General features: G+C 44.4%; 1 protein-coding gene across 3 annotated transcripts in view; it reads left to right on the top strand.

Moving 5' to 3' along the window:
- med25 (mediator complex subunit 25) overlaps positions 1-17111 on the top strand; it is a 42827-nt gene extending 25716 nt beyond the window's left edge. Inside the window, exons 15-20 of one of the 3 annotated variants that reach the window (XM_067974504.1) lie at positions 504-692; positions 1425-1529; positions 2084-2167; positions 3973-4149; positions 6295-6499; positions 14318-17111. In XM_067974504.1, coding sequence (XP_067830605.1) covers positions 504-692; positions 1425-1529; positions 2084-2167; positions 3973-4149; positions 6295-6499; positions 14318-14421 — 864 coding nt within the window. In that variant the 3' untranslated portion in view covers positions 14422-17111. Of the gene's footprint in view, positions 1-503; positions 693-1421; positions 1530-2083; positions 2168-3972; positions 4150-6294; positions 6500-14317 lie in introns of all 3 variants that reach the window. The other 2 variants (XM_067974503.1, XM_067974505.1) reach the window with 2 other exon arrangements.
- Positions 17112-19819: the final 2708 nt, after the last annotated feature.

Genomic DNA, 19819 nt, shown 5'->3' with positions numbered 1-19819 from the left:
TTTGTTGCTACAACTTCTGATTGCACTTTGTATTTTATTTAATTTTGTTTGGTGTTGAATGACAGCTGCACATCTTAAAGTTGTTGAGGTGTCTTGGAACTTGCTGGAAAAGTGTACATGTGGTGGTCGGCTCGGCTGCAGATGCTCACTGTCCCAAGGTCACGCAAGGGGAATGGCGACTGGGATTGGGTATAGGAGGGCTGACGAGAGGCAGTGCACTTGGGAAAAGAGGGGCAACAATTATGGGAGGAAGGCTAGCTAGCAAAGTGAGCGAACAGAAAGCGAAGCAATTGAAGAACTAGAAATGAAGATGTACAAATAAAGAAACCATGACTGGGTGCATGAGTTGTCGACCTGTCCTGTAGCAGGTGGGACTGGTAAGAACAGGGGACTTGAGAATGATTTGTACACCTACCCCATAGTCGTTAGAATTTGCCGAATGCATTCCCGTCTGGAATTCTATCCAACTGTGATGCTATTTCCTTGATCCTTGTTTCTTCCAGGCGGGCTGTGTCCATTTTCCACACAGTGCTCCATGTGAGGTCCGAGTCTTGATGCTGCTGTACTCCTCCAAGAAGAAAATCTTCATGGGCTTGATCCCAAATGATCAGAGTGGCTTTGTGAATGGAATCCGACTGGTCATAACCAACCACAAGAAAGCACAGCAGCAGAAAATTGAACAGCAGAGAAATGTAAGCGGTTTCATTAGAAATCTTTAGTTAGTGATGCATCTTTCAAGCTATGCAACTCCTTTCGGGTGGCAGTCTTTTTAAGTGCATTTCTCTCCATTTTATCTGCTTGTAGCATCCTGTGAATGATTAATGTACTGGTATCTTTGTGTGTCTGTGGATACCATTAACTAGGAAACACTCTCAAACTCAAACAAGCATGTCGGTCACTTCATTCATAAATAACATTCAGGTGGCAATTCTGATGAACTAACCACCTTTGAAAATATAATTCTAGGGCAAAATACCTTTAACCCAGCTTTTAAGTAGTGCAGTATTAATGTTGAGCCATCACACTAATATGGACTGGTAGGACAAATGTATTAATCCACCACTCTGCATGGGTTAATAGCCTGATTTTGAGGTTGGGGGTTGGAGGGGGGAGGGGGAAGGTGGTTTAAATGGAAGCAAGATGCTTATTCCCCGGTGGGAGGAAGGAGAAATCGGATTTCAGTTCTGCAACTTCTAGCATGGTTTAATATACTAAGGAGTGGTGCAAGGACAATTTTTTTTTTTTCCTGAGTCTTCCATAACTAGACAGATCATTTCTGTCTTCAGCACTACATAATGTTAAAGCTCCCTCTCTGTAAATGTTACGGAGAGGAGTAAGACAAAAAATAAATTATCCTGCAAACTGTCTCTCAAGCTATGATAGATTTTGTTTCTGTCACCTTGCATCTTTTTATTTGGCAGCAGCTAGGCGGGACACAGCCGATGGGAACTGGATCTATCCCCAATCCAGGATTTATGCAGAAGCAGCCTGGGGCAATGCCAGTGTCTCAAGGTGTGCAGCAGCAACAGGTATGAACGGTTACAGGTGAATGTTCACACATTCCCAATTCATATTTTTTAGTTGCAGGTTATGCAGTAACTCTGTCGCTGTTTATATAAGGCCCATTTCTCATTGCATGTGTTGCAAGGGGCACAGTGAGAATAGTTGTCTGAAGCAAATGCGGCCGATGTGTTGGGGATTTGAGCACGGTCATCCTGAGCTGAGGGCGGCTAAGGAAGCTACTTGGGTGTCCGGACGGGGTGGTTTCAGAATATTCTTGAACGCTGGCCATTTTTTTTTGTTCCCCCCTGCCCCCTGCAATTCCTTGCACTTTTTCTGACTTTTGCTGAAGTAGTTCTCTGGTACCTCGCTGAAGCGGGCACTTCCCCAAACTTAATTTGGTGAAGAGTTTTGCAGTTGGTATAGAGAGGAGACTATCTGTCCCAAAGGCGAAAAGCAAATTATGGTCAGTCAGATCCCCATATTTGTTCCTTTTTGGAAAGCGTTACACATTTAAAAAAAAAATTGTATTTTTCTTTCTCTTTTTCCCTTTCTCTTTCCCCACCCTCCCACCTATATCCAGATGCCAGGTCAGCCAGTGACCACCTCAATACCTCAGGTTCATACAGTAACGACTATGGACGACCAACAGCGGCAGCAGAATCTGGTGAGCGTGCTGGTCTTTTGTACATTTAATTTTCTTTTTTTGCTGAGGAGCAGCCTGGAAACATGCACCTCATCGGTATTTATGGCTTACCAGTTAGTTCCCCTCCACGTGTAATGTTATCGTCTGGGGCCGGGCATTTCCACCAATAATAAATTACAGATTCCCTGTTGCGCTACCTCTGATTGTCAGGAACTCCCAGGTTTACAACTTGTGTCTTAAAACTGCTTGTATGAAACCTGAGAAAAAAATTAACCTCATTAGAAAGAAAGACTTGCATTTATATAGCGTCTTTCATGACCTCAAGACATCCCAAAACGCTTTACTGCCAAAGAAGTAGTCACTGTTGTAATGTAGGAAACGCAGCAGCCAATTTGCACACAGCAAGGTCCCTCAGAAAGCAATGAAATAAGTGACCAGATCATCTGTTTTAGGTGTTGGGATAAATGTTGGCCAGAACACCAGGTAACTCCCCTGCTCCTCTTCGATTAGTGGCATGGGATCTTTTACGTCTGCCTGAGAGGGCAGTCGGGGCCTTGGTTTAACATCTCATCCAAAAGGCGGCAGCCCCGACAGTGCAGCACTCCCTCAGTACTAAACTGAAGTGTTAGCTTAGATTTTGTGCTCATGCCCCTGGAGTGGGACTTGAACCCACGACCTTGTGACTCCGATGCGATAGTGCTACCACTGACCCACAGCTAAAACATAATTCGTTTGTCAATCCTTCTTTTGGGAGGCAATGGAGGTAGAAATATTACGTTCTTAGTTTTCTATCCTCTGTTGGAAGTGGTTCAGTCCCATAGATGCTGGCAACTCCTGAGCTCTGAGCAGCCATGTTTTATATGCCAGCGGGCTACCTGGCCGTGCCAAGCCCAATCCCTGTATCTGGGCATGCGTGTTTTTTCAGTGAATCGCTGGATAGTAACGGGGAATGGGAACAGCGGATGAGTTTTCTTTTTCTCCCATTTTTGCGCTCCCACCCCCCCTCCCTTTCCCCCAGCCCAAGGGATACTGGGTTTAGTGGTAGACCCAGTCAGGAATAGTATTGTAACATCAGTCATCATTGCATGGCAAATGTAGGTTCGATTTCCCTCTCACCATGCTGATCTCCCCAACTTCTGCTGTGCTGCTATGGCGAGACACCCCACTGAGGCCATTGATTTTGCCTTTTGTAATTTAGGTTGCCACTCATCTCAGTGGTGTGGACACAACAGGAAACCAATGGGTGGTATGAAAGGGAAAAGAAATCATCTCTGATCATGTACAATTTCAAAGTACAGCCTTTGCAGAGTGTGTGAAAAGTTTGAAGTTAATTTGCTGATATTAGCCTATTAATACAGCTGTCTTGAGAATTGTTTGTGTCTCTCACTTTCCCCCAGTTTATTCTCCCTGTAGTTGTGCTTTGTTTTTTAATCCCGCTCCACTGCTGGTTCCTACTGCTGCTTTTCTCCTTCCTTATTGGGAGAAAAGGATGGTCTGGATCAGGGATTTGTCAAGACCACCAATACAATAACGCTGCTTTGCAGTCAGCAGACAAGCGATGCAAGAATTATCTGACCAACCTTTCGGTATCATCATCCCTGCCTGAGTAGAACACTACAGTACAATGCACTGCTCCATGTAGCAGCCTAGCCAAGGACTGGGGTTAGCAATGTCACATGCTGTCCCGCTGCAGCTACGGGGCAACCTTTTAAATGATTCATATTTCTAATTGTTCGCTTTATCAAAATCTGGCACAGCCCCATTACCCTTTTGATTTACATTATTTTTTAATTTTTTCCCCCCCCCCTCCTGTCTCCCACTAACAGCAGCAGCAGATGCAGCTCAGAGTGCAACAGCAAGCCCAGGCTGCGACACAGCAGCAACAATCAGGCGGCCCATCTCCGAATCAGCCTCAGGCCCCACAGCAGACAGGACCCCTGCTCCGACCGCCTAACCCTGGTGCTAACCCGCAGCTTCGCAGCCTGCTACTCAGCCAGCAGACAGTGAGTGGAATCGCAACTGCAAATATTTCCTTTCGAAAAGCATTTTTGCGTCTTTTTTTTCAACTGTTAATTATACTGTGGGAACCCTTTTTATGGTGGAACGTTGATTGTCACGATAAGATTTTGTCATATTGTTAGTTTCACTATCATTAAGAGCAGCGGGGTTTGAGTTGCTAAAAGGTGGAGAAGTGGCCCAAGTGTTGGCAACTGTTGCTGAGCTGAGCTGAGAGTAGGAGAGCCCAAGTTATTTGCCTTTGTGGTTTGAATAGGTGCATGCCATGGGGCCACGTATAAGGATTGAATCCATATTCCTGTTAATTCCCGTATATCTCAAATTGCTGATACAGTCTCCACTACTTACACCGTCCAAACTTATCACGAGCAACCATCTATATCGGCCAAATGATGCTAACTATTTGCCATTACCGTAGGAGTCAATTGCAAAGGCCCCACTTATAAAGTATTAAGTGCACCGACTGTTTTAGACAGTTCAATAAATGCTTACCCTGTATTTACTGATTTTAAAAGGCTCTGTTGATAACACCCAAAGTTGGGTTTCCAATCAGCTGTTCACACCTTGATAAAGTGTGATTATCTTGTTGAGATTCTGCTAACAATTAGGAGAGACAGTTGCTAAGTGAGATTTCCTGTTTTTTTTAACGGACTGAATATTGACACCACTGTCAGCCAATGGGTTGGGGGTGGGGAGGGACTTGTGGTTTTCATTTACTCACAAACTATAGCAAACTGAGTCAATTTACTATGGCAAACTCAAACTACAGCAGAGTCTCTGAACTTATGACCAAAACTACAGCAGTCTCCTCTGTACAGCAAGTCTATTTCTAGAGCAAAATGCAGTGAGTGAATTAAATTATGTAAAAATTGTGTTGAACCAATTCCAGTTCCAGGCGTGATTGATAGGGGAATTACCCAATCATCTGCATTCCGGTCGGCACTTATAGTGCACTATATGTGGCAGTTCTAAAAATATGTTGGTTACTTACCTTTTTTTGGTTTTACTGTCCACTGCATATAGCAGGCACATCGAATTAACACCATCTTGCCTGATAGTACAGTCCCTGCCTTATATCAGATCTTGGGGTTCTGATGTAGGATTTCTCTACAAATGGGGTAACAGTGCTCGGAGCAGCCCCTTCCAAATCTCCTGACCTATAAATATAAACTGAACAAACCAGCAAAAAAGAAGAGAAATGCAAATATGACTCAAGTTGCCTAGGCTTCCAGACCCAGGTTTGCCAGAATTCAAGACAGTGGGACATCATTGTGGGCATTGAATGGTAATGCCACACTCTGAGGGGTGGGGCGGTGGTCAAGGTTTGGGCTACAACATTATAGCCCCAATTCTCTGACCCGTTCTCCGTGGGCTCCAGGCTGTGAGCGTGGGATCACGGTATCACCCCTTTACTGTCTGAGGGGTGATGGTGGTGCTACCCCGGGCAATCCAAGGAGATAGGCCACCTGTTTTGTACGGAAGATTCTGTCCTGCTTCCCAGAACAGGAGAAACAATGGCCCAACGTCTGATGTACAGTGGCCAGACCAAAGACTTGAAATGCCATCCAGAATACTTCCGCATAAGGACGTTTTGAGATATGGAAAGGCCAGCTCATTGTGGTACCGGGCAGTGAATGGAATTGGACTCACTATGAATTGCCTTAATTGAGTCACAGCTACTGCTGCCACATTTACTTGGAGAAAGCGGTTTTGAACTTGAAAAGTAACAAGCAGTTACATGTGGCTATTTAAGATGGAACATTTCAAGGTTCCTCATAACATCAGCTTAGTGAGAATTCTGAAGGAACTTTCCAATGCCCCAATAACCTCACCAAAACTTTATTTTTCTGTCCATTTACATTGTTGTAAAATCAAATTAGAAAATGTTCATGATCACAGTTACTTCTCCAAATTCCTAATCGTAGAATAAACCAGAAATGTAATGAGATTATAGTTTCTTTTTTAAAAAAAAATCAATTCCTACATACTTAAGGGCTAAGGATGATACACGTGTGTATTCTGTAAGCCAAAAAAGTTTCCAAACTGCCCTGTGACTGAGATGTGAATATTTGATTTGCCCGGTTTGTTTTAATTCAGAAATTTCTGTTTAAATTCTGTGCTTTTTCTCCTAGTCTCAGAGTGGAGTTCCTCAGCCTCAGCAACCCATGCACCATATCCAGCAGCAAGCCTCACAGATGATGTCCCATCAGTCTATGGGTCAGCAGATGCCCCATCACCCTCAAGGACAGCAGCTCCAGATGCAAGGGCAACAGCTAATGCACCCAGGTCCTGGGCAACCATGGGGCAACCAGATGGCACAGCGCCCACCGTTACAAGGTAAGAAACTCCGAAGTCCTGACATCTACCATTAATGGGCAGGTGGGTCATGTGGTAAAGGGAAACCAGGCTACAGTGGTGAAAATGGATGAAAGAAAATTGTGCACAAGGACCCAGGCAGGTGGTGGGAATGCATAACATTAAAGCCATAAAGGATCGGAACACATCTGGGTGAATGCAGTTGGAGGTTATGACACCGGTCACTTTCTTGGCATTGAAGACAACCCTAAATGTACAATTTGTCATTGGGAAAGTATGTCATTCGAGAAAATTTGAGAGAAAAAGCCAAATAAGTACACAAAGAAGCTTTTGTCCCTTTCTACAGGACACTGTCTTACATGGGAGCCATAGAATTAAAGAGTGTCAGAGTAGAATTGGCTTGGTGATAAGAGGGAGCAGTAATTCATAAAGTGCAATGAAGGAGCTTTCAGTCAATGGTCATAGTAGGCACGAATCAGCAACCAAGTTCTAAGGAATCGCCAACATCTCAGGGAGAAATACTCCGTCCCTCTTCCTGGAGGGCGTCAGGGAAGGTCTTTTGCCAGCTATTCACCAGTAAGTGAGTCTACGCCTGTACAAAGTATTCCTGCTTCAGCCAAAGAGAGCATATGATTATTTTAGATTGGGTTATCATCCAGAGCATCTGAATCTAGATAGGTTTTGCTGCACCTAATCGATAGCTGACATGTGACGTGCCCATTAAAAGAGCCTCCCAAATGCCCTTTGGAATAATAAATACAGTACTTATCCATATGTGATATACGTGCTAACGTCTGGCACCATGTGATCAGAATCATAGAGCAGCGAAGAAAAGGTTATTAATCGGCCCATATAAGGGTCTCTGGTGGGAGTCAAAAGACAACCAAGTGGATTTGATTTGGCAGAGATTTGTGATGGCTGTGAATCGTTCATTTTTTATATAATGACTGTCCAACATGGCAGAACTTCTGGAAACATGCAGATTATGTCACCATTTTCTTCACAACTTCTTTAGCACCCATTGATAACTATATGGTTGCAGTGATGAAATCATGATATATGAACATGATGTTACTAGTGGAGGTGGTGAGAATAGCAGTAGGTACAGGTTAATACTATACCACATGCCAATTGGTGAGACTGTGGTGACCAGGAAAGCTATTAATGGGGGGGACAAAAATCTATGAAGTTTTTTGAATGGGAGCAGGCCATTGGGCCAACAAGCCTGTCTTTTATGATGAATCAACTCCCTCACTCACCTTCTCACCATATCCCTCAACCCCTTCTCTCTGCATAAGTATATAATTGCCCCTTAAAATTATATATAGCACCTGCTTCATTGCCATTTGCTGGTAACTTATTCCATATGTCTTGTCACATTTTGGGTGAAATAGTTTCACCTGATTTCTTACACTCAATTTTCTTATTTTTAATTTGCGCGCCCGGCATTTGAACCCCTCACCTCAATGAACAGTTTGCTTGGATCAAGTTCCTCAATCCCCTTCGTAAGCTTGAAAGCTTCACTTGAGTCAAAAACAATCTTTCCTTGCCTCTTAAGTTCCTGTTACCTGGAATCATTTTTGTTGTTGGCCTCTATACCCCCTCAAGGACAATAATCTCTCCCGTCATTTAAGTAACCAGAACTGCACACCACACTCCAAATGGGGTCTGACCAGCACCTTGTACAACGACGATACTACCTGTTTTGATTGTATTTTATCATCTGCTGGTACATCTTTTTCCTCTTTATTTGCCTTTTTCATTTCGACCAAGCACTGGGCTGAGAATTTCAGAGATTTATCCATTATAACCATTGGCTCTCTCTTTCTTGATCACTGTGCTGTTCCACTTAACACGTGCTCCCTCTTTTGGTTCATTGTTCCCATACAAACTATTTTACACTTGCTACATTGAACTACATCAGCAATCTAATGGTTCAGTTTTGAATTTTGTTGTGTTGTACTGCCTCTGATTCCAATGTTGGTGGTGTATGAAAAATCTCCCAAGCTTCTAGACCCTTGATCGTCAATCGATATTAAAAATAGTAAGAGTCCCAAGGGCAACCTCTGGGGCACTCCAACTGTTTCTTTCCAGCCTGAACAGTTCCTGTTCGTATACTCCTTGTTTCCTTATTTTAAGCCAACTATCGATGCAGTTCCATATTTTTACCTCCTGTTTCAGAACTCTCGACCTTAGTCATGAATCACCAATGTGGAGCGTTCCAAAGCATATATATAACCCCATCAGCATTTTTCCTGGTCACTCTACCAGTGGCATTTTGGCAAAACTCCAAGAGGTTTGTTAAGTGTGAAGTCACTTTCCTGAATCCTCATTGATTATTGTTCAAGTTCACTCGCTCGCTCTCTCTTTCTCAATCATTTCACAAACTTTCCCTAAAACTAATGTTAAACTTACTGGTCTGTAGTCTTGTGATCATTTTTTTTTAGATGGTGGACTTGCGTTACCCATGAGTGGAAGGTTCCTTTTCCATCACCGCCCAATTGACACATTTCAGAGTGTGGATCAATTCCACTGCACTGGGCAAATGTGAAACTTCAAAAGTAAAGAGCAGTCAGATAGTGTTTCTACTCCGAGGTTTAAGGAATGAAAGGCATTTAAGCCTCACTTATGGCCTGCTGCCCTTAAGCAATCTGATCAGTTGGTCATGTTTCTTGATGGCAACAGGTAGGATGTTAACCCAGGAACCTTTAAGTTGTGGGAGCGTGTCCATATTTTTTGAGTAGTGATTGCATCAACAGAGATTAGATCCAGTGGAACAGAGTTCAAGGGGCTTACTCCCCACCCTGTACCCTTTCAGTTTTCTTCCTTTATCTTCTGATGGTGCTGACACTTGTTTGGGTAATGGTTCAGTAGCTCTGAAGTATGTCTTCCAAGAGGCCATTCTTCCCATTTAAGCCTAGATAGTGAGTGTCAACAGGCTGCTCAATCATGGAGGCCCATCACACCTGAGCCCGATTCTGCCCCCTTCTAACGTGCATGCACACGCACACTTCCCAGCAGGGGTCACTGGATAATGACAGGGGCCCTGGCTTTAAAAAAAAATTGCTTCCTCTCCCTATGGTTCTAAAGGCAAATGTATCCATGCTAACCAAGATCAATTAACTCAACATAGACTGGCAATCAAACTTGAGACTTCTGGTCACTGGCTTAATACTACACCATAAGGTGGTTTTACACACTGAGCAAGATATTTTCAGATTCTAGGCAGGTTGAGGGAGTGCAGTAGTGTAATTGCCCTTATAAAGTGCACTCCCTGATGTTTAAAACAAGGGAGTGAATTCCTAGGGGAAAATGAAAGGTTGCTGCACTTTTTTGTTTTGCAAGCCACTATTACCCAGGAGAGTACGAAGCTGTATTGCACAAAAATATCTCTGGACTGTAACTTCTTGTATGTGTGTGGTGCTAGCAGTGACATACCCAGCTAGAGCCACCAGTGCAAACGAGAGGAGAGAACCCCTTTCTAAGTCTCCCTGGAGAGCCCCAAACTTGTAAAGGTTTCTGCAAGCTATCGAGCACGTCACTCAAGTGGTTATTCTTGTGTGAGACAAGGCACTGAGTGTTGATAAACCATTCAACTGAATGGGGCATTGCTTTTGAGCCCCATCGTGTTTTCATCTGACCCACACACACGTTTTCTAGAAAAAGTCTCTGGATAACAATCAGGAGTGGGAACTCTGCCTGATTTTTTTTTTCTTCTTGGCCTTAGGGACATTTGAGACCAATTCTATTGCCCCTGGCTGAGATCAGCTAACTCAACACAGATCAGGAATTAAACCTGAACATCATGGTCCCTATGGCTTAATACTATACCGGGTGTGGCTTTACGTGCTAGGCTTATCGGTGGAGCCAACACATGAAACCTTGTCACATGGCTATACCGCATCAAAAATGGTTAAGAAGCCACTGGACATTGTTGGCATTGCTTGCATCAAAAAATCCTGTTTGATCTTGATGAACTAATTTGGTAATCAGCTTGTCCAGGCATATCTTTTGCTAAAATATTAAGAGTTTGAATTTAATAGGTACAATTGGATGCAGGTGGCATGCCAGATTGGGCCACTTACCCTTTTTAACAATTGGGGGAAATAACTGATGTCTGAATAAATAATACTGAAGAGCAAGAGCTAATTCTATGAAAACGAAAACAACCTGGTCCTAGAAGTACAGTGGATAAATGTCCGGGCCCAAGGCCTTATCCGTTTACGGTGAGCTGATTGCCCGATGGACTTCATCGAAGGAGATGGGGACATTTATCCATTCCCTGTCATGTCAGCCAAACAAAGTGAAAAGTCTATCAGACTAAGACCATTATTTTTGAAGAATTCAACTGTGACCTGTATATAAAAAAAAAAGCAGAGCGAGATCATTTAATCTCCGATGAAGCCAGCCCTCCTTCCCCCACCCCCAAAAGCTTATAACCATGCTCACTCTGCTGGCTTGCCTATGTAAACCATAGAATCGTCAAATGGTTACAGCACAGAAGGAGGGCATTTGTAAGAGCGGTCCTGTTCGTCCCATTCCCCCGCTCTTGCCCCTGTAGCCCTGCAAATTTTTTTCCCTTCAAGTATTTATCCAATTCCTTTTTGAAAGCCACGATTGAATCTGCTTCCACCACCCTTCCAGGCAGCACATTCCAGATGATGACTGCTCGCTGTGTTTAAAAAAAATAGTTTTTTCCTCATGTCGCCTTTGGTTCTTTTGCCAATCACCTTAAATCTGTGTCCTCTGGTTCTCGAACCTTCTGCCAATGGGAACAGTTTCTCTTTATTTACTTTATCTAAACACTTCATGATTTTGAATACTTCTGTCAAATCTCCCTTTTAAGTTTCCCTGTTCTAAGGAGAACAACCCCAGCTTCTCCAGTTTATTCATGTAACCAAAGTCCCTCCCCTGGAACCATTCAAGTAAATCTTTTCTGTACCCTGTCTAAGGCCTTCACATCCTTCCTAAAGTGCAGTGCCCAGAATTGGACACAATACTCCCGTTGTGGCCAAACCAGTGTTTTATAAAGGTTCAACACAAGTTCCTTGCTTTTGTACTCTCTGCCTCTACTTATGAAGCCCAGGATCCCATATACTTTTTTAACCACTTTCTCAACCTGTCCTGCCACCTTCAAAGAGTTGAGCACATATACCCCCAGGTCTCGCTGTTCCTGCACCCCCTTAAGAATTGTACCATTTGGCTTATATTGCCTCCTTGTTCTTTTTGTCAAAATGTATCACTTCGCACTTCTCTGCATTAAATTTCATCTGCCATGTGTCCGCCCATTCCACCAGCCTGTCTGTCCTCCTGAAGTCTATTACTATCCTCCTCACTGTTCACTACACTTCCAAGTTTTGTGTCACCTGCACATTTTGAAATTGTGGCCTGTACACACAAACCCAAGTCATTAATATATATCAAAAAAGCAATGGTCCTAGCACTGACCCCTGCGGAGCACCACTGTATACCTTCCTCCAGTCTGAAAAACAACTGTTCACCACTACTCTCTGTTTCCTGTCACTTAGCCAATTTCGTATCCATGCTGGCACTGCCCCTTTTATTCCCTGGGCTTCAATTTTGCTGGGAGATGGTGGTCCAGTCTACCCTATACTCATGCTATCAGCATTGAGTAAGGCTTTCTCTGCTGTCAGGAGGGACTCCAGCACACTTGATCACCGGTATTTCTTCCAATGTGCAGTTATATTTGTCTACAAACTCTGATGATTGATTCCTCCTGTGTTTTCTGCAAAGCCGTAGCTTCTTTATTTTACTTTGGATATGATGTTCTCTGAGAACTGCTTTGTCACTCTTCCATAGTAGAATGAGTGAAATCTCTGGAGTACAATTGGTTGGCCTTCCAGCAATCTTTTCTCTGAAGTTGAGTTGGCCTCCCAGACATGTGCTAAATGCAACTGGTGCATGGTTAATAACACAATTCTGTGTTTCAGACCTCTGGTTTTCATGGGCAAACCGCTAAGGAGTTTGAATTAGAGCAAGAAGCTTAGCGCTACATGTTTTCTAAGCATCCCCCCCGTTTCCCCCTCAGTCCACGAACTGGCAGGGCAATGCCTGTAGCCATCTCTGACAGTGGCAAACGAGTGACCTGGCAATTCGACTCCAGGGGAAAGGTCAGAGTTCAAGCACCTGCTTACTATTTTATTTCCCCCTCCCCCACAGATCTGTGGGAATATTGACACCTCTGTCATGAAGCCAAGAGGAGTTGCTATTGAGGATAAATGTATTGAACATAATTTTGTTGCCTGCCGCCCAGGCAGTTAACGAGCACTTTGTGTCCCTTGGTCCTTCTACATCAAGTGGTGGATGCTTTCCTGAACGAGAGTTGTCAACCTCCTTCTCTTTTTCGAAGCACGCACGAGAGCCATCGACAGGGACGCCCACCTTGTCTTGCCGGAGCTTTTTCACGTTCTGAACTGTTGAGGTGGGTTTCTTGTAATACGGACATCTCTCTATTTTTGCAGCGTCTCGTGAAATAATGAGGGGTTTGCCACCAGAGGAAGAGGAGCAGAACAGGAGCTTCCACACGGGGAGCCGAGGCCATCCATGAGACATTCGGGCCATTTGCAGTTTGCAGGTTCTTGATGGTGGATGTTGCCATCGCAGTTGCCCATTAACGTAGTGTATGCACTTGATTAGTACACCACTAGGGTTAGATAGAGAGTTGAGCCAAACATGAATGTAGTAGTTCCTGACGACCCCCTCAACTTCTATTTGCATAAGCTGAAAATCTGTGGTGGCAAGGCTAAGGAGAGTCATAATTTCATATCCTCAACTCTCCTCACCCCGCACCAAACACATACCAAAAGCTTCTCCCAGAGTCGTGTAGGCTTCTACTTAATGTCTGGGTGTGTGTACATGTATAACTTCATGGAAAAGTGGAGTGTGAAATAAGAAAGCATCGTCACTAGCGAGCATCTCTTTAACTAAGCTGCATTGCAGACAACGCGGAAAAGGCAACACAGGCTGCTGAAGAAAAACATGGCTTGAGTAGTGACTCGCAATTCAACCACCCCGACGGATGAGCAGTTCAACGTTCTTTAGCTCCCCTAATGGCTCAGTTGGCAAAGACAACCTTCAACTGATCCATCCAGACCAGATGAGCCCAGGTTCAGTCACCAGTCTGTGGTGCGTTGGCTGATCTCGGGCCACCCTCCCAGGGTGATAGTCGGGGCACTCCATATGGTCTCTGCAAAGCTCCTCTGAGCTCGGGGAGGTGGGGGAGAAAATCTGCAGCAATTCCCACTGCTGATCACCTTACCTTGTGATTCTTGCTGGAAAGCTGTGAATGTCCAGTGAGGACAGGATGAGGATAGGCCATGATGTTTTCCCACACCTTCCTTTAATAGTAAATTGGTTAATCTGGGAATCCAAGCCCGCCATGGTAAAGAAGCCAGTGCTGACTAAAGTGCTTCATAAAGGGGAGCCCGAGACTCGTCCATCCAGTGGAGCATCACTGCTACTTGTCATCTTCTGTTTTACTGGTGTCTAATTAGTTGGTCGCATCTGTAACATGTTACTGACTTTGATTCAGTACATGCCCATGAACCCAGAAGAATCAGTTGGGGATATTGCCATTCATTGGGGCCGACTGGGGTTTGTAAGTCCCTTTTTAGACGACGATGGCTTTAGAGTGGTGCATGGATCAAAACGCATCGGTGGAAACTCTTGGAGTTTGAAAAGTTTTTAACCTGGAGCTACCTTTTTTTTTTAAGTTTTTCAGATTCGGGGTCGCAAGGCTTGGGTTGGAGACTCGCACTTGCTCCCGATTGGTTCTGTGGTTTGTAATGTATTTATTTTTTGTGATTTTTAAATTTGCAGGCCAGATGATGATGAACCCAGGTCCGCGGGGCCCAGTCCCTCCGGGTGGCCTGCAGCAAGGCACAAGTCTGTTGGAGGAAGAAATTCTGATGGATCTTATCTAAAAGCTTCCCGAGTTTGACCTCTCTTTGCGTAAGGTGTGGACATGACGTACACAAACCCAATAATTAAGTAGGGGACATTAGATACTTCCTGTCTTACAAAGGAATTCCCATTTGGCTTGCTCTCCTTTAACGGTGGTGGAGGGGGGCACTGGTGGGAACTGGTAGAGTCTGTGTTTGTGGGCTTTTAAAAAAATATGTTAATAGATTTTTCACAAAATAGGAGGGGATTGGGAAGGGGGCACATCAGACAAGCCGATTCCTACTTGAAGCCCCCTTTTAAAGGAGCAGGTCCAGTCTGACCGCAGCCTCTGCTGTCGTTTGACGGTTGCTTTCAGTGTGTTTGGTTTTCTGCTCAGTATGCATTGAACTGCTTACTGTAGGTTTTGGTTTTTTTAATAATGTAAATGATTTTTTTGTTTGAAAAAAGGCAACCTGGCGTGTCTGTTTTCGGTTTCTTTTAAATCCTCTCTGTCAGCAGATCTGCAAATAGCCATCGTGTAATTCTTAGTGTTGTAACTAGGGTTGCCACCTTGAGCCAAGATGTTGGCAGTGGGTGGGGATCATGCTTTCAGTTCTGAGGCCTGCTTTGCTGATGATGCGAGTTCTTTGAAAGCCTCAATAACGGATGTCTCCACATCGTAGCCGCACGAGTAAGTATGAAAAAAAAACCTTTTTTTTTTAAATAATGAGAATATCGGTCCTGTTTTCATTTTAGACATTTTCGGATGCTCCATTCAAAGCTGGAGCGCCAGTCAAGACCAGGTCAGTGGCAAGCGTTGGTATAACTGGGATCCAAAGCTGCAGGGAGGGAGAAATAAGCTGGGGAAGGACAATTGGGTGGACCTGAGCACATTGAATGAGTAAAGCTTTCTTTGCAGTCTCGGTTGGTCCCTTTGCTTGCTTCCTTTTTAATCTGCAGCTTTCAGTAGTTGCCTTTGTTTTTAATATAGTTTGGTGCAATCAAATATGGCTTTGATTTCCCCTCTTTGTCACACAACCCCTACCCACCCCTCCCACCCCACCACTTTCTACCACAGTGTCAGCTGTAGCTCAGTGGTATCACGCTCACCTCCTGAGTCAGAAGGTTGTGAGTTCAAGTACCACATGATCCCGGCTGACCAGTGGCGTACTGAATGCTGCACTGTCGAAGGTGCCGTCTTTCGCATGAGACGATAAGCTGAGGCCCTGTTTGCCCCCTCGGGTGGACATAAAAGATCCCATGGCACTATTCGAAGAAGAGCAGGGGAGTTCTCCCTGGTGTCCTGGCCAATATTTATCCCTCAAAACAACATCACTAAAATTGATTATCTGGTCATTATCTCATTGCTGTTAGTGGGATCTTGCTGCATTTCCTACATTTCAACAGTGACTACACTTCAAAAGTACTTCATTGGCTGTAAAGTGCTTTGGGACATCCTGAGATCATGAAAGGTGCTATATAAATGCAAGTTTGTTCTTTCTTTATCCTGGGACAGAGAATGTGTTTACAGTCAGAGGTTACTGGATTCTGAGTTTCTCCCTGTCCACTTGGGAGACTGTGCTCGGTAACTTCTGCACTCATTCTCTCCCACAGATAATCCCATTGTCTGTTGTGCCTAATGGGGAGGAAGCATCCCTCTCAACGGGTCCTATTTCACTCAGGATATCCTGGCGTTAAACGCGTTACTCAGAAAAGTAGGTCTCCCAAACTGGCAAAGTTCAGTAAATATTCCACTTCGACAGGAAAGTTCCCAAGCACCAGCCCGAATTCCACCTTTTTTTTCTTTTTCCCCTTCACCGATTATCTCGCTTCCGTGGGCATTGACTTCTTGGTGGACTGCAGTTCCACTGGGCGTAGGCGTCCTCCAGTACCTCAGTCAAGTGGCTGTCATTTCTTTGTGAGTATTGACAGGCACTGTGACCTCCCGAATCCCAGGGCCTGTTATAGCCTCTCTACTGTGGTACTGCCTCTGACCAGCAGGTTGAGATGTTTTGGGTGGGAGCTGAAGGAGTTTCAGCAGCTTGCTTCCCATCAGAATGGCAAACACAGCCAGTCTAACGTCAGTCGATGTTCTTCGAAAATTGCAGGCGGGTCAGACCAAGAGATCTGGCCGTTTGTATTTTTTGTGGGTTTAGAAGAATACGAGTTGCCTCAACATTTGAGTTGTGTTTGGAGAGGAGGAAAAAAAGAATATGCCTTTCTATTCATTTGTCACAAAAGGTATTTAAACCGTAATATATATCGGTATCATGATGCTGTAAAATTGTATTGGCTTTTTAGTTAATCTAATTATTGCATTTGATTATTAGAATGAGAAACCGGTTTGTTGCAATTGTTACGAGTTCCACATTTTAACACTTACTGCCATGTGGCAGTAGAATGACACCCTAAGCAATATACTGCCATACACAATTAATGTTCAGAGCGGGAGTGAAACGGTTCCCCCTTCTACTTATCCCTGACTGGCCTTTTTGTGAATTCAATGAGATGGATTTTTATTAAATGTAATATTATCATTTGTGTAGATTTTTAACTGTTGTATAGTGGTGTAGAATTTTTTTCTTTTCAAATGCTGTATAGAAATACTGGAACATGTAATATGTGGACCGAGAGAGGTGAATGTATTGAGGGTTGAGAGGAATAACGTGTTTAATGGACTCCTTTTTGTATAGTTTCTTTTCAGATCACAAATAAATTTATTCTTAATGTTTGCTTGTTTTCATTCCATTCCAAATTTCAATAGCTTGCATTTATACAGTGCTTTACAAAATAGGCGATGGGGAACAAATGGATACCAAGCAGGATAGGGAAAGATCGGGGGTGTGATCAAAGGCATGGTTGCAGATGTGGATTTTATGGAGGCTTTTAGAAGTTGCAGCAAGAGGAGTTCAGGAAAAGTGTTCCAGAATGCAGGGCTGTGATGGCTAAAATCCTTAATGTCGATGGTGAGGCAGAGGGGCAGAGTAAGCTGGAGTCGGAAGAGCAGAGGGTGCAAGGCTGGAGAAGGTTGCAAAGGAAGGGTGGGGTCCATCAGTGGAGGGAATTTGTAAACATGGATGATGGTGTGTCGGGGATGGGGAACCAATGGAAGTCGGCTAGGACAGGTGTCGTAGGATTCTCCCCTCCTTTACTGAAGGCACTGACTGCTCCTTGGGGTACTGTTCCACAGGCACCCATTGGCATCTTACTCAAGCTGGCTGGAATAGCCAAGCACACCCTATCCTCACCTGATGTCTGGGCACTTTCCAGCAGGGATCACTGAATAGCAATCCAGAGTGGGAGTTCTGTCTGTTTTTTTCTCTCCTGTTTTCTGCCTGCTCTCCCTCACCCCCAACATTGAAGCCCTTGTACTGCCAGACATTAGTGAAGGCACTGGACAGTTCACCACAAGCCACCTGAGTGTAGAGGAAATAAAGTCAGCAGAAGATTTTTCATCTTTTCAATCAAGGTGATTTGTTGGCACATCTTTTATTCAAAAGCATTGCAAGTGTCCGCACACACAGATTGACAAATGTAGTTTCCTGTATAATGTATTTTATATTAATCCTTGAAATATCCCTTGGATGTTTTTGATGCAAAGGGAGGGGAAAGAGGGAACTTTAAAAACATTATGGTCTTGCTTAACCAGTCTGATAGATGCTAAGCTGAAGTGGGAGAGGAGAATAAACCTTTTCTAACAGCGGGTTTGTTAGCGTGTGCTCGTCCTTGTTGAGCTGATTTGCAAGTGAGCTTTGGTACTCTGGGTCTGAGATGAATATTGATGTATATACACTAATCTACTTGTATCTGGAATTCTTGGGCTTTTTGGGGGTAGGAGGGTGCAAATGCACTGGATGTGGAATTTAATGTACTCAAATCTCATCGATATAAATCTTCCTCTGCACTTTGGTCATGTGACACTGCACTACTTCTCCATAAGGAATAAAGTAAATCGGCCAAGTTCCATTCCCCAATTTTCTCCTCCTTTCCTGAAGGTGCTGACTCTTGTTTGAGGGCATAGTTCCACAGATGACAGCAGTTCTCTGGTACCTCATCTAACTGGGCCTTCATGTCCAAGCCTAGACAGTGAGTATCAGCACACTATTCTACCAAGGGGTGCATCCTCTTAACATTCACTCCATACAAATGCATATTCCAACAGTGATCAGGCATAGTAACCCTGGCAATTTTTTTTATCCTTCCCCTCTTCACCTCCAGCCCATGGATCATGAGGGCAGTTGAAGACCAGAATTATTATTTTTTTGCTTGCTTCTTTAGGCTTTTTTTGATTAACCAATGAATGATCCGCACAGGTGTGATCTGTACATCTCGGGTGTAATCACGTTTGAAGCTCTCAATTTACATAACCCTCGGTGTGGGGGACGTCTGTCCTGGAGAATGGAACGTTTTCCATTTCCGACACCCAGGGGTCAATTTCAACTTATCCCACCTGGTCGGGAGACTAACGGGATTGGGTGCAACGCTGGCTTTACACCCGACCCGATTTTCACCTCATCGAAGTCAATGGCGTTTAAAATTGGGCGGGGTGTAAAACAGGCTTTCCACCTGATCCCAGTGTGTTTCCCACTCGGCGGGTTAGGTTAAGATTGCCCCCCCCCCCCCCTCCCTGCACCCCGCTATCAGTATCGAGCACTCCTAGATCACTAACAAAATGGTTAAATACAGAGTAAAGCTCATTGTGCACCACACCAGCCCCCAACCTCCTCCTGCACTACTCCCGTCTTTTTCTATTTCCCACACAAGGCATCCTGAGGCCTCTTTGAGTGAGAATGCCAAAGTAAGGAGCGGTTTTGTTCTAAGAAACCTAATGCCCCTGAGAATTGGATTGAGTCTGCTCATAACCCTGGCACCCTCACAGCCAACAGACAGAGAAGACTTTGATCCCGTCAGTCCAGGCAGGATTTGGAACCAGGTGGCAGAAGTGAAAGGGCCGGTCCTGCCCATTCCACCACCCAGGCCTGAGTTTTAATCCTGGGAAGAATTATTTTATACTGACTTTGTGATTCCATTTTCTGTTCTCAACAGGCCATACTTGCTTCCAGTAAGTCTCTATTTGGAGCATATTTTGTGTGACAAAGCTTTTTTTTATATTCGTTCATGGGATGTGGGCATCGCTGGCGAGGCCGGCATTTATTGCTCATCCCTAATTGCCCTTGAGAAGGTGGTGGTGAGCCGCCGCCTTGAACCGCTGCAGTCCGTGTGGTGAAGGTTCTCCCACAGTGCTGTTAGGAAGGGAGTTCCAGGATTTTGACCCAGCGACGATGAAAGAACGGCGATATATTTCCAAGTCGGGATGGTGTGTGACTTGGAGGGGAACGTGCAGGTGGTGTTGTTCCCATGCGCCCGCTGCCCTTGTCCTTCTAGGTGGTAGAGGTCGCGGGTTTGGGAGGTGCTGTCGAAGAAGCCTTGGCGAGTTGC

This window comes from Heptranchias perlo, chromosome 40, assembly GCF_035084215.1.
Source record: "Heptranchias perlo isolate sHepPer1 chromosome 40, sHepPer1.hap1, whole genome shotgun sequence".
NCBI classification, from domain to species: Eukaryota; Metazoa; Chordata; class Chondrichthyes; order Hexanchiformes; family Hexanchidae; genus Heptranchias; species Heptranchias perlo.
Note: the sequence above shows the minus strand (reverse complement) of the source record. Positions and strands in the feature narration are given on the sequence as shown.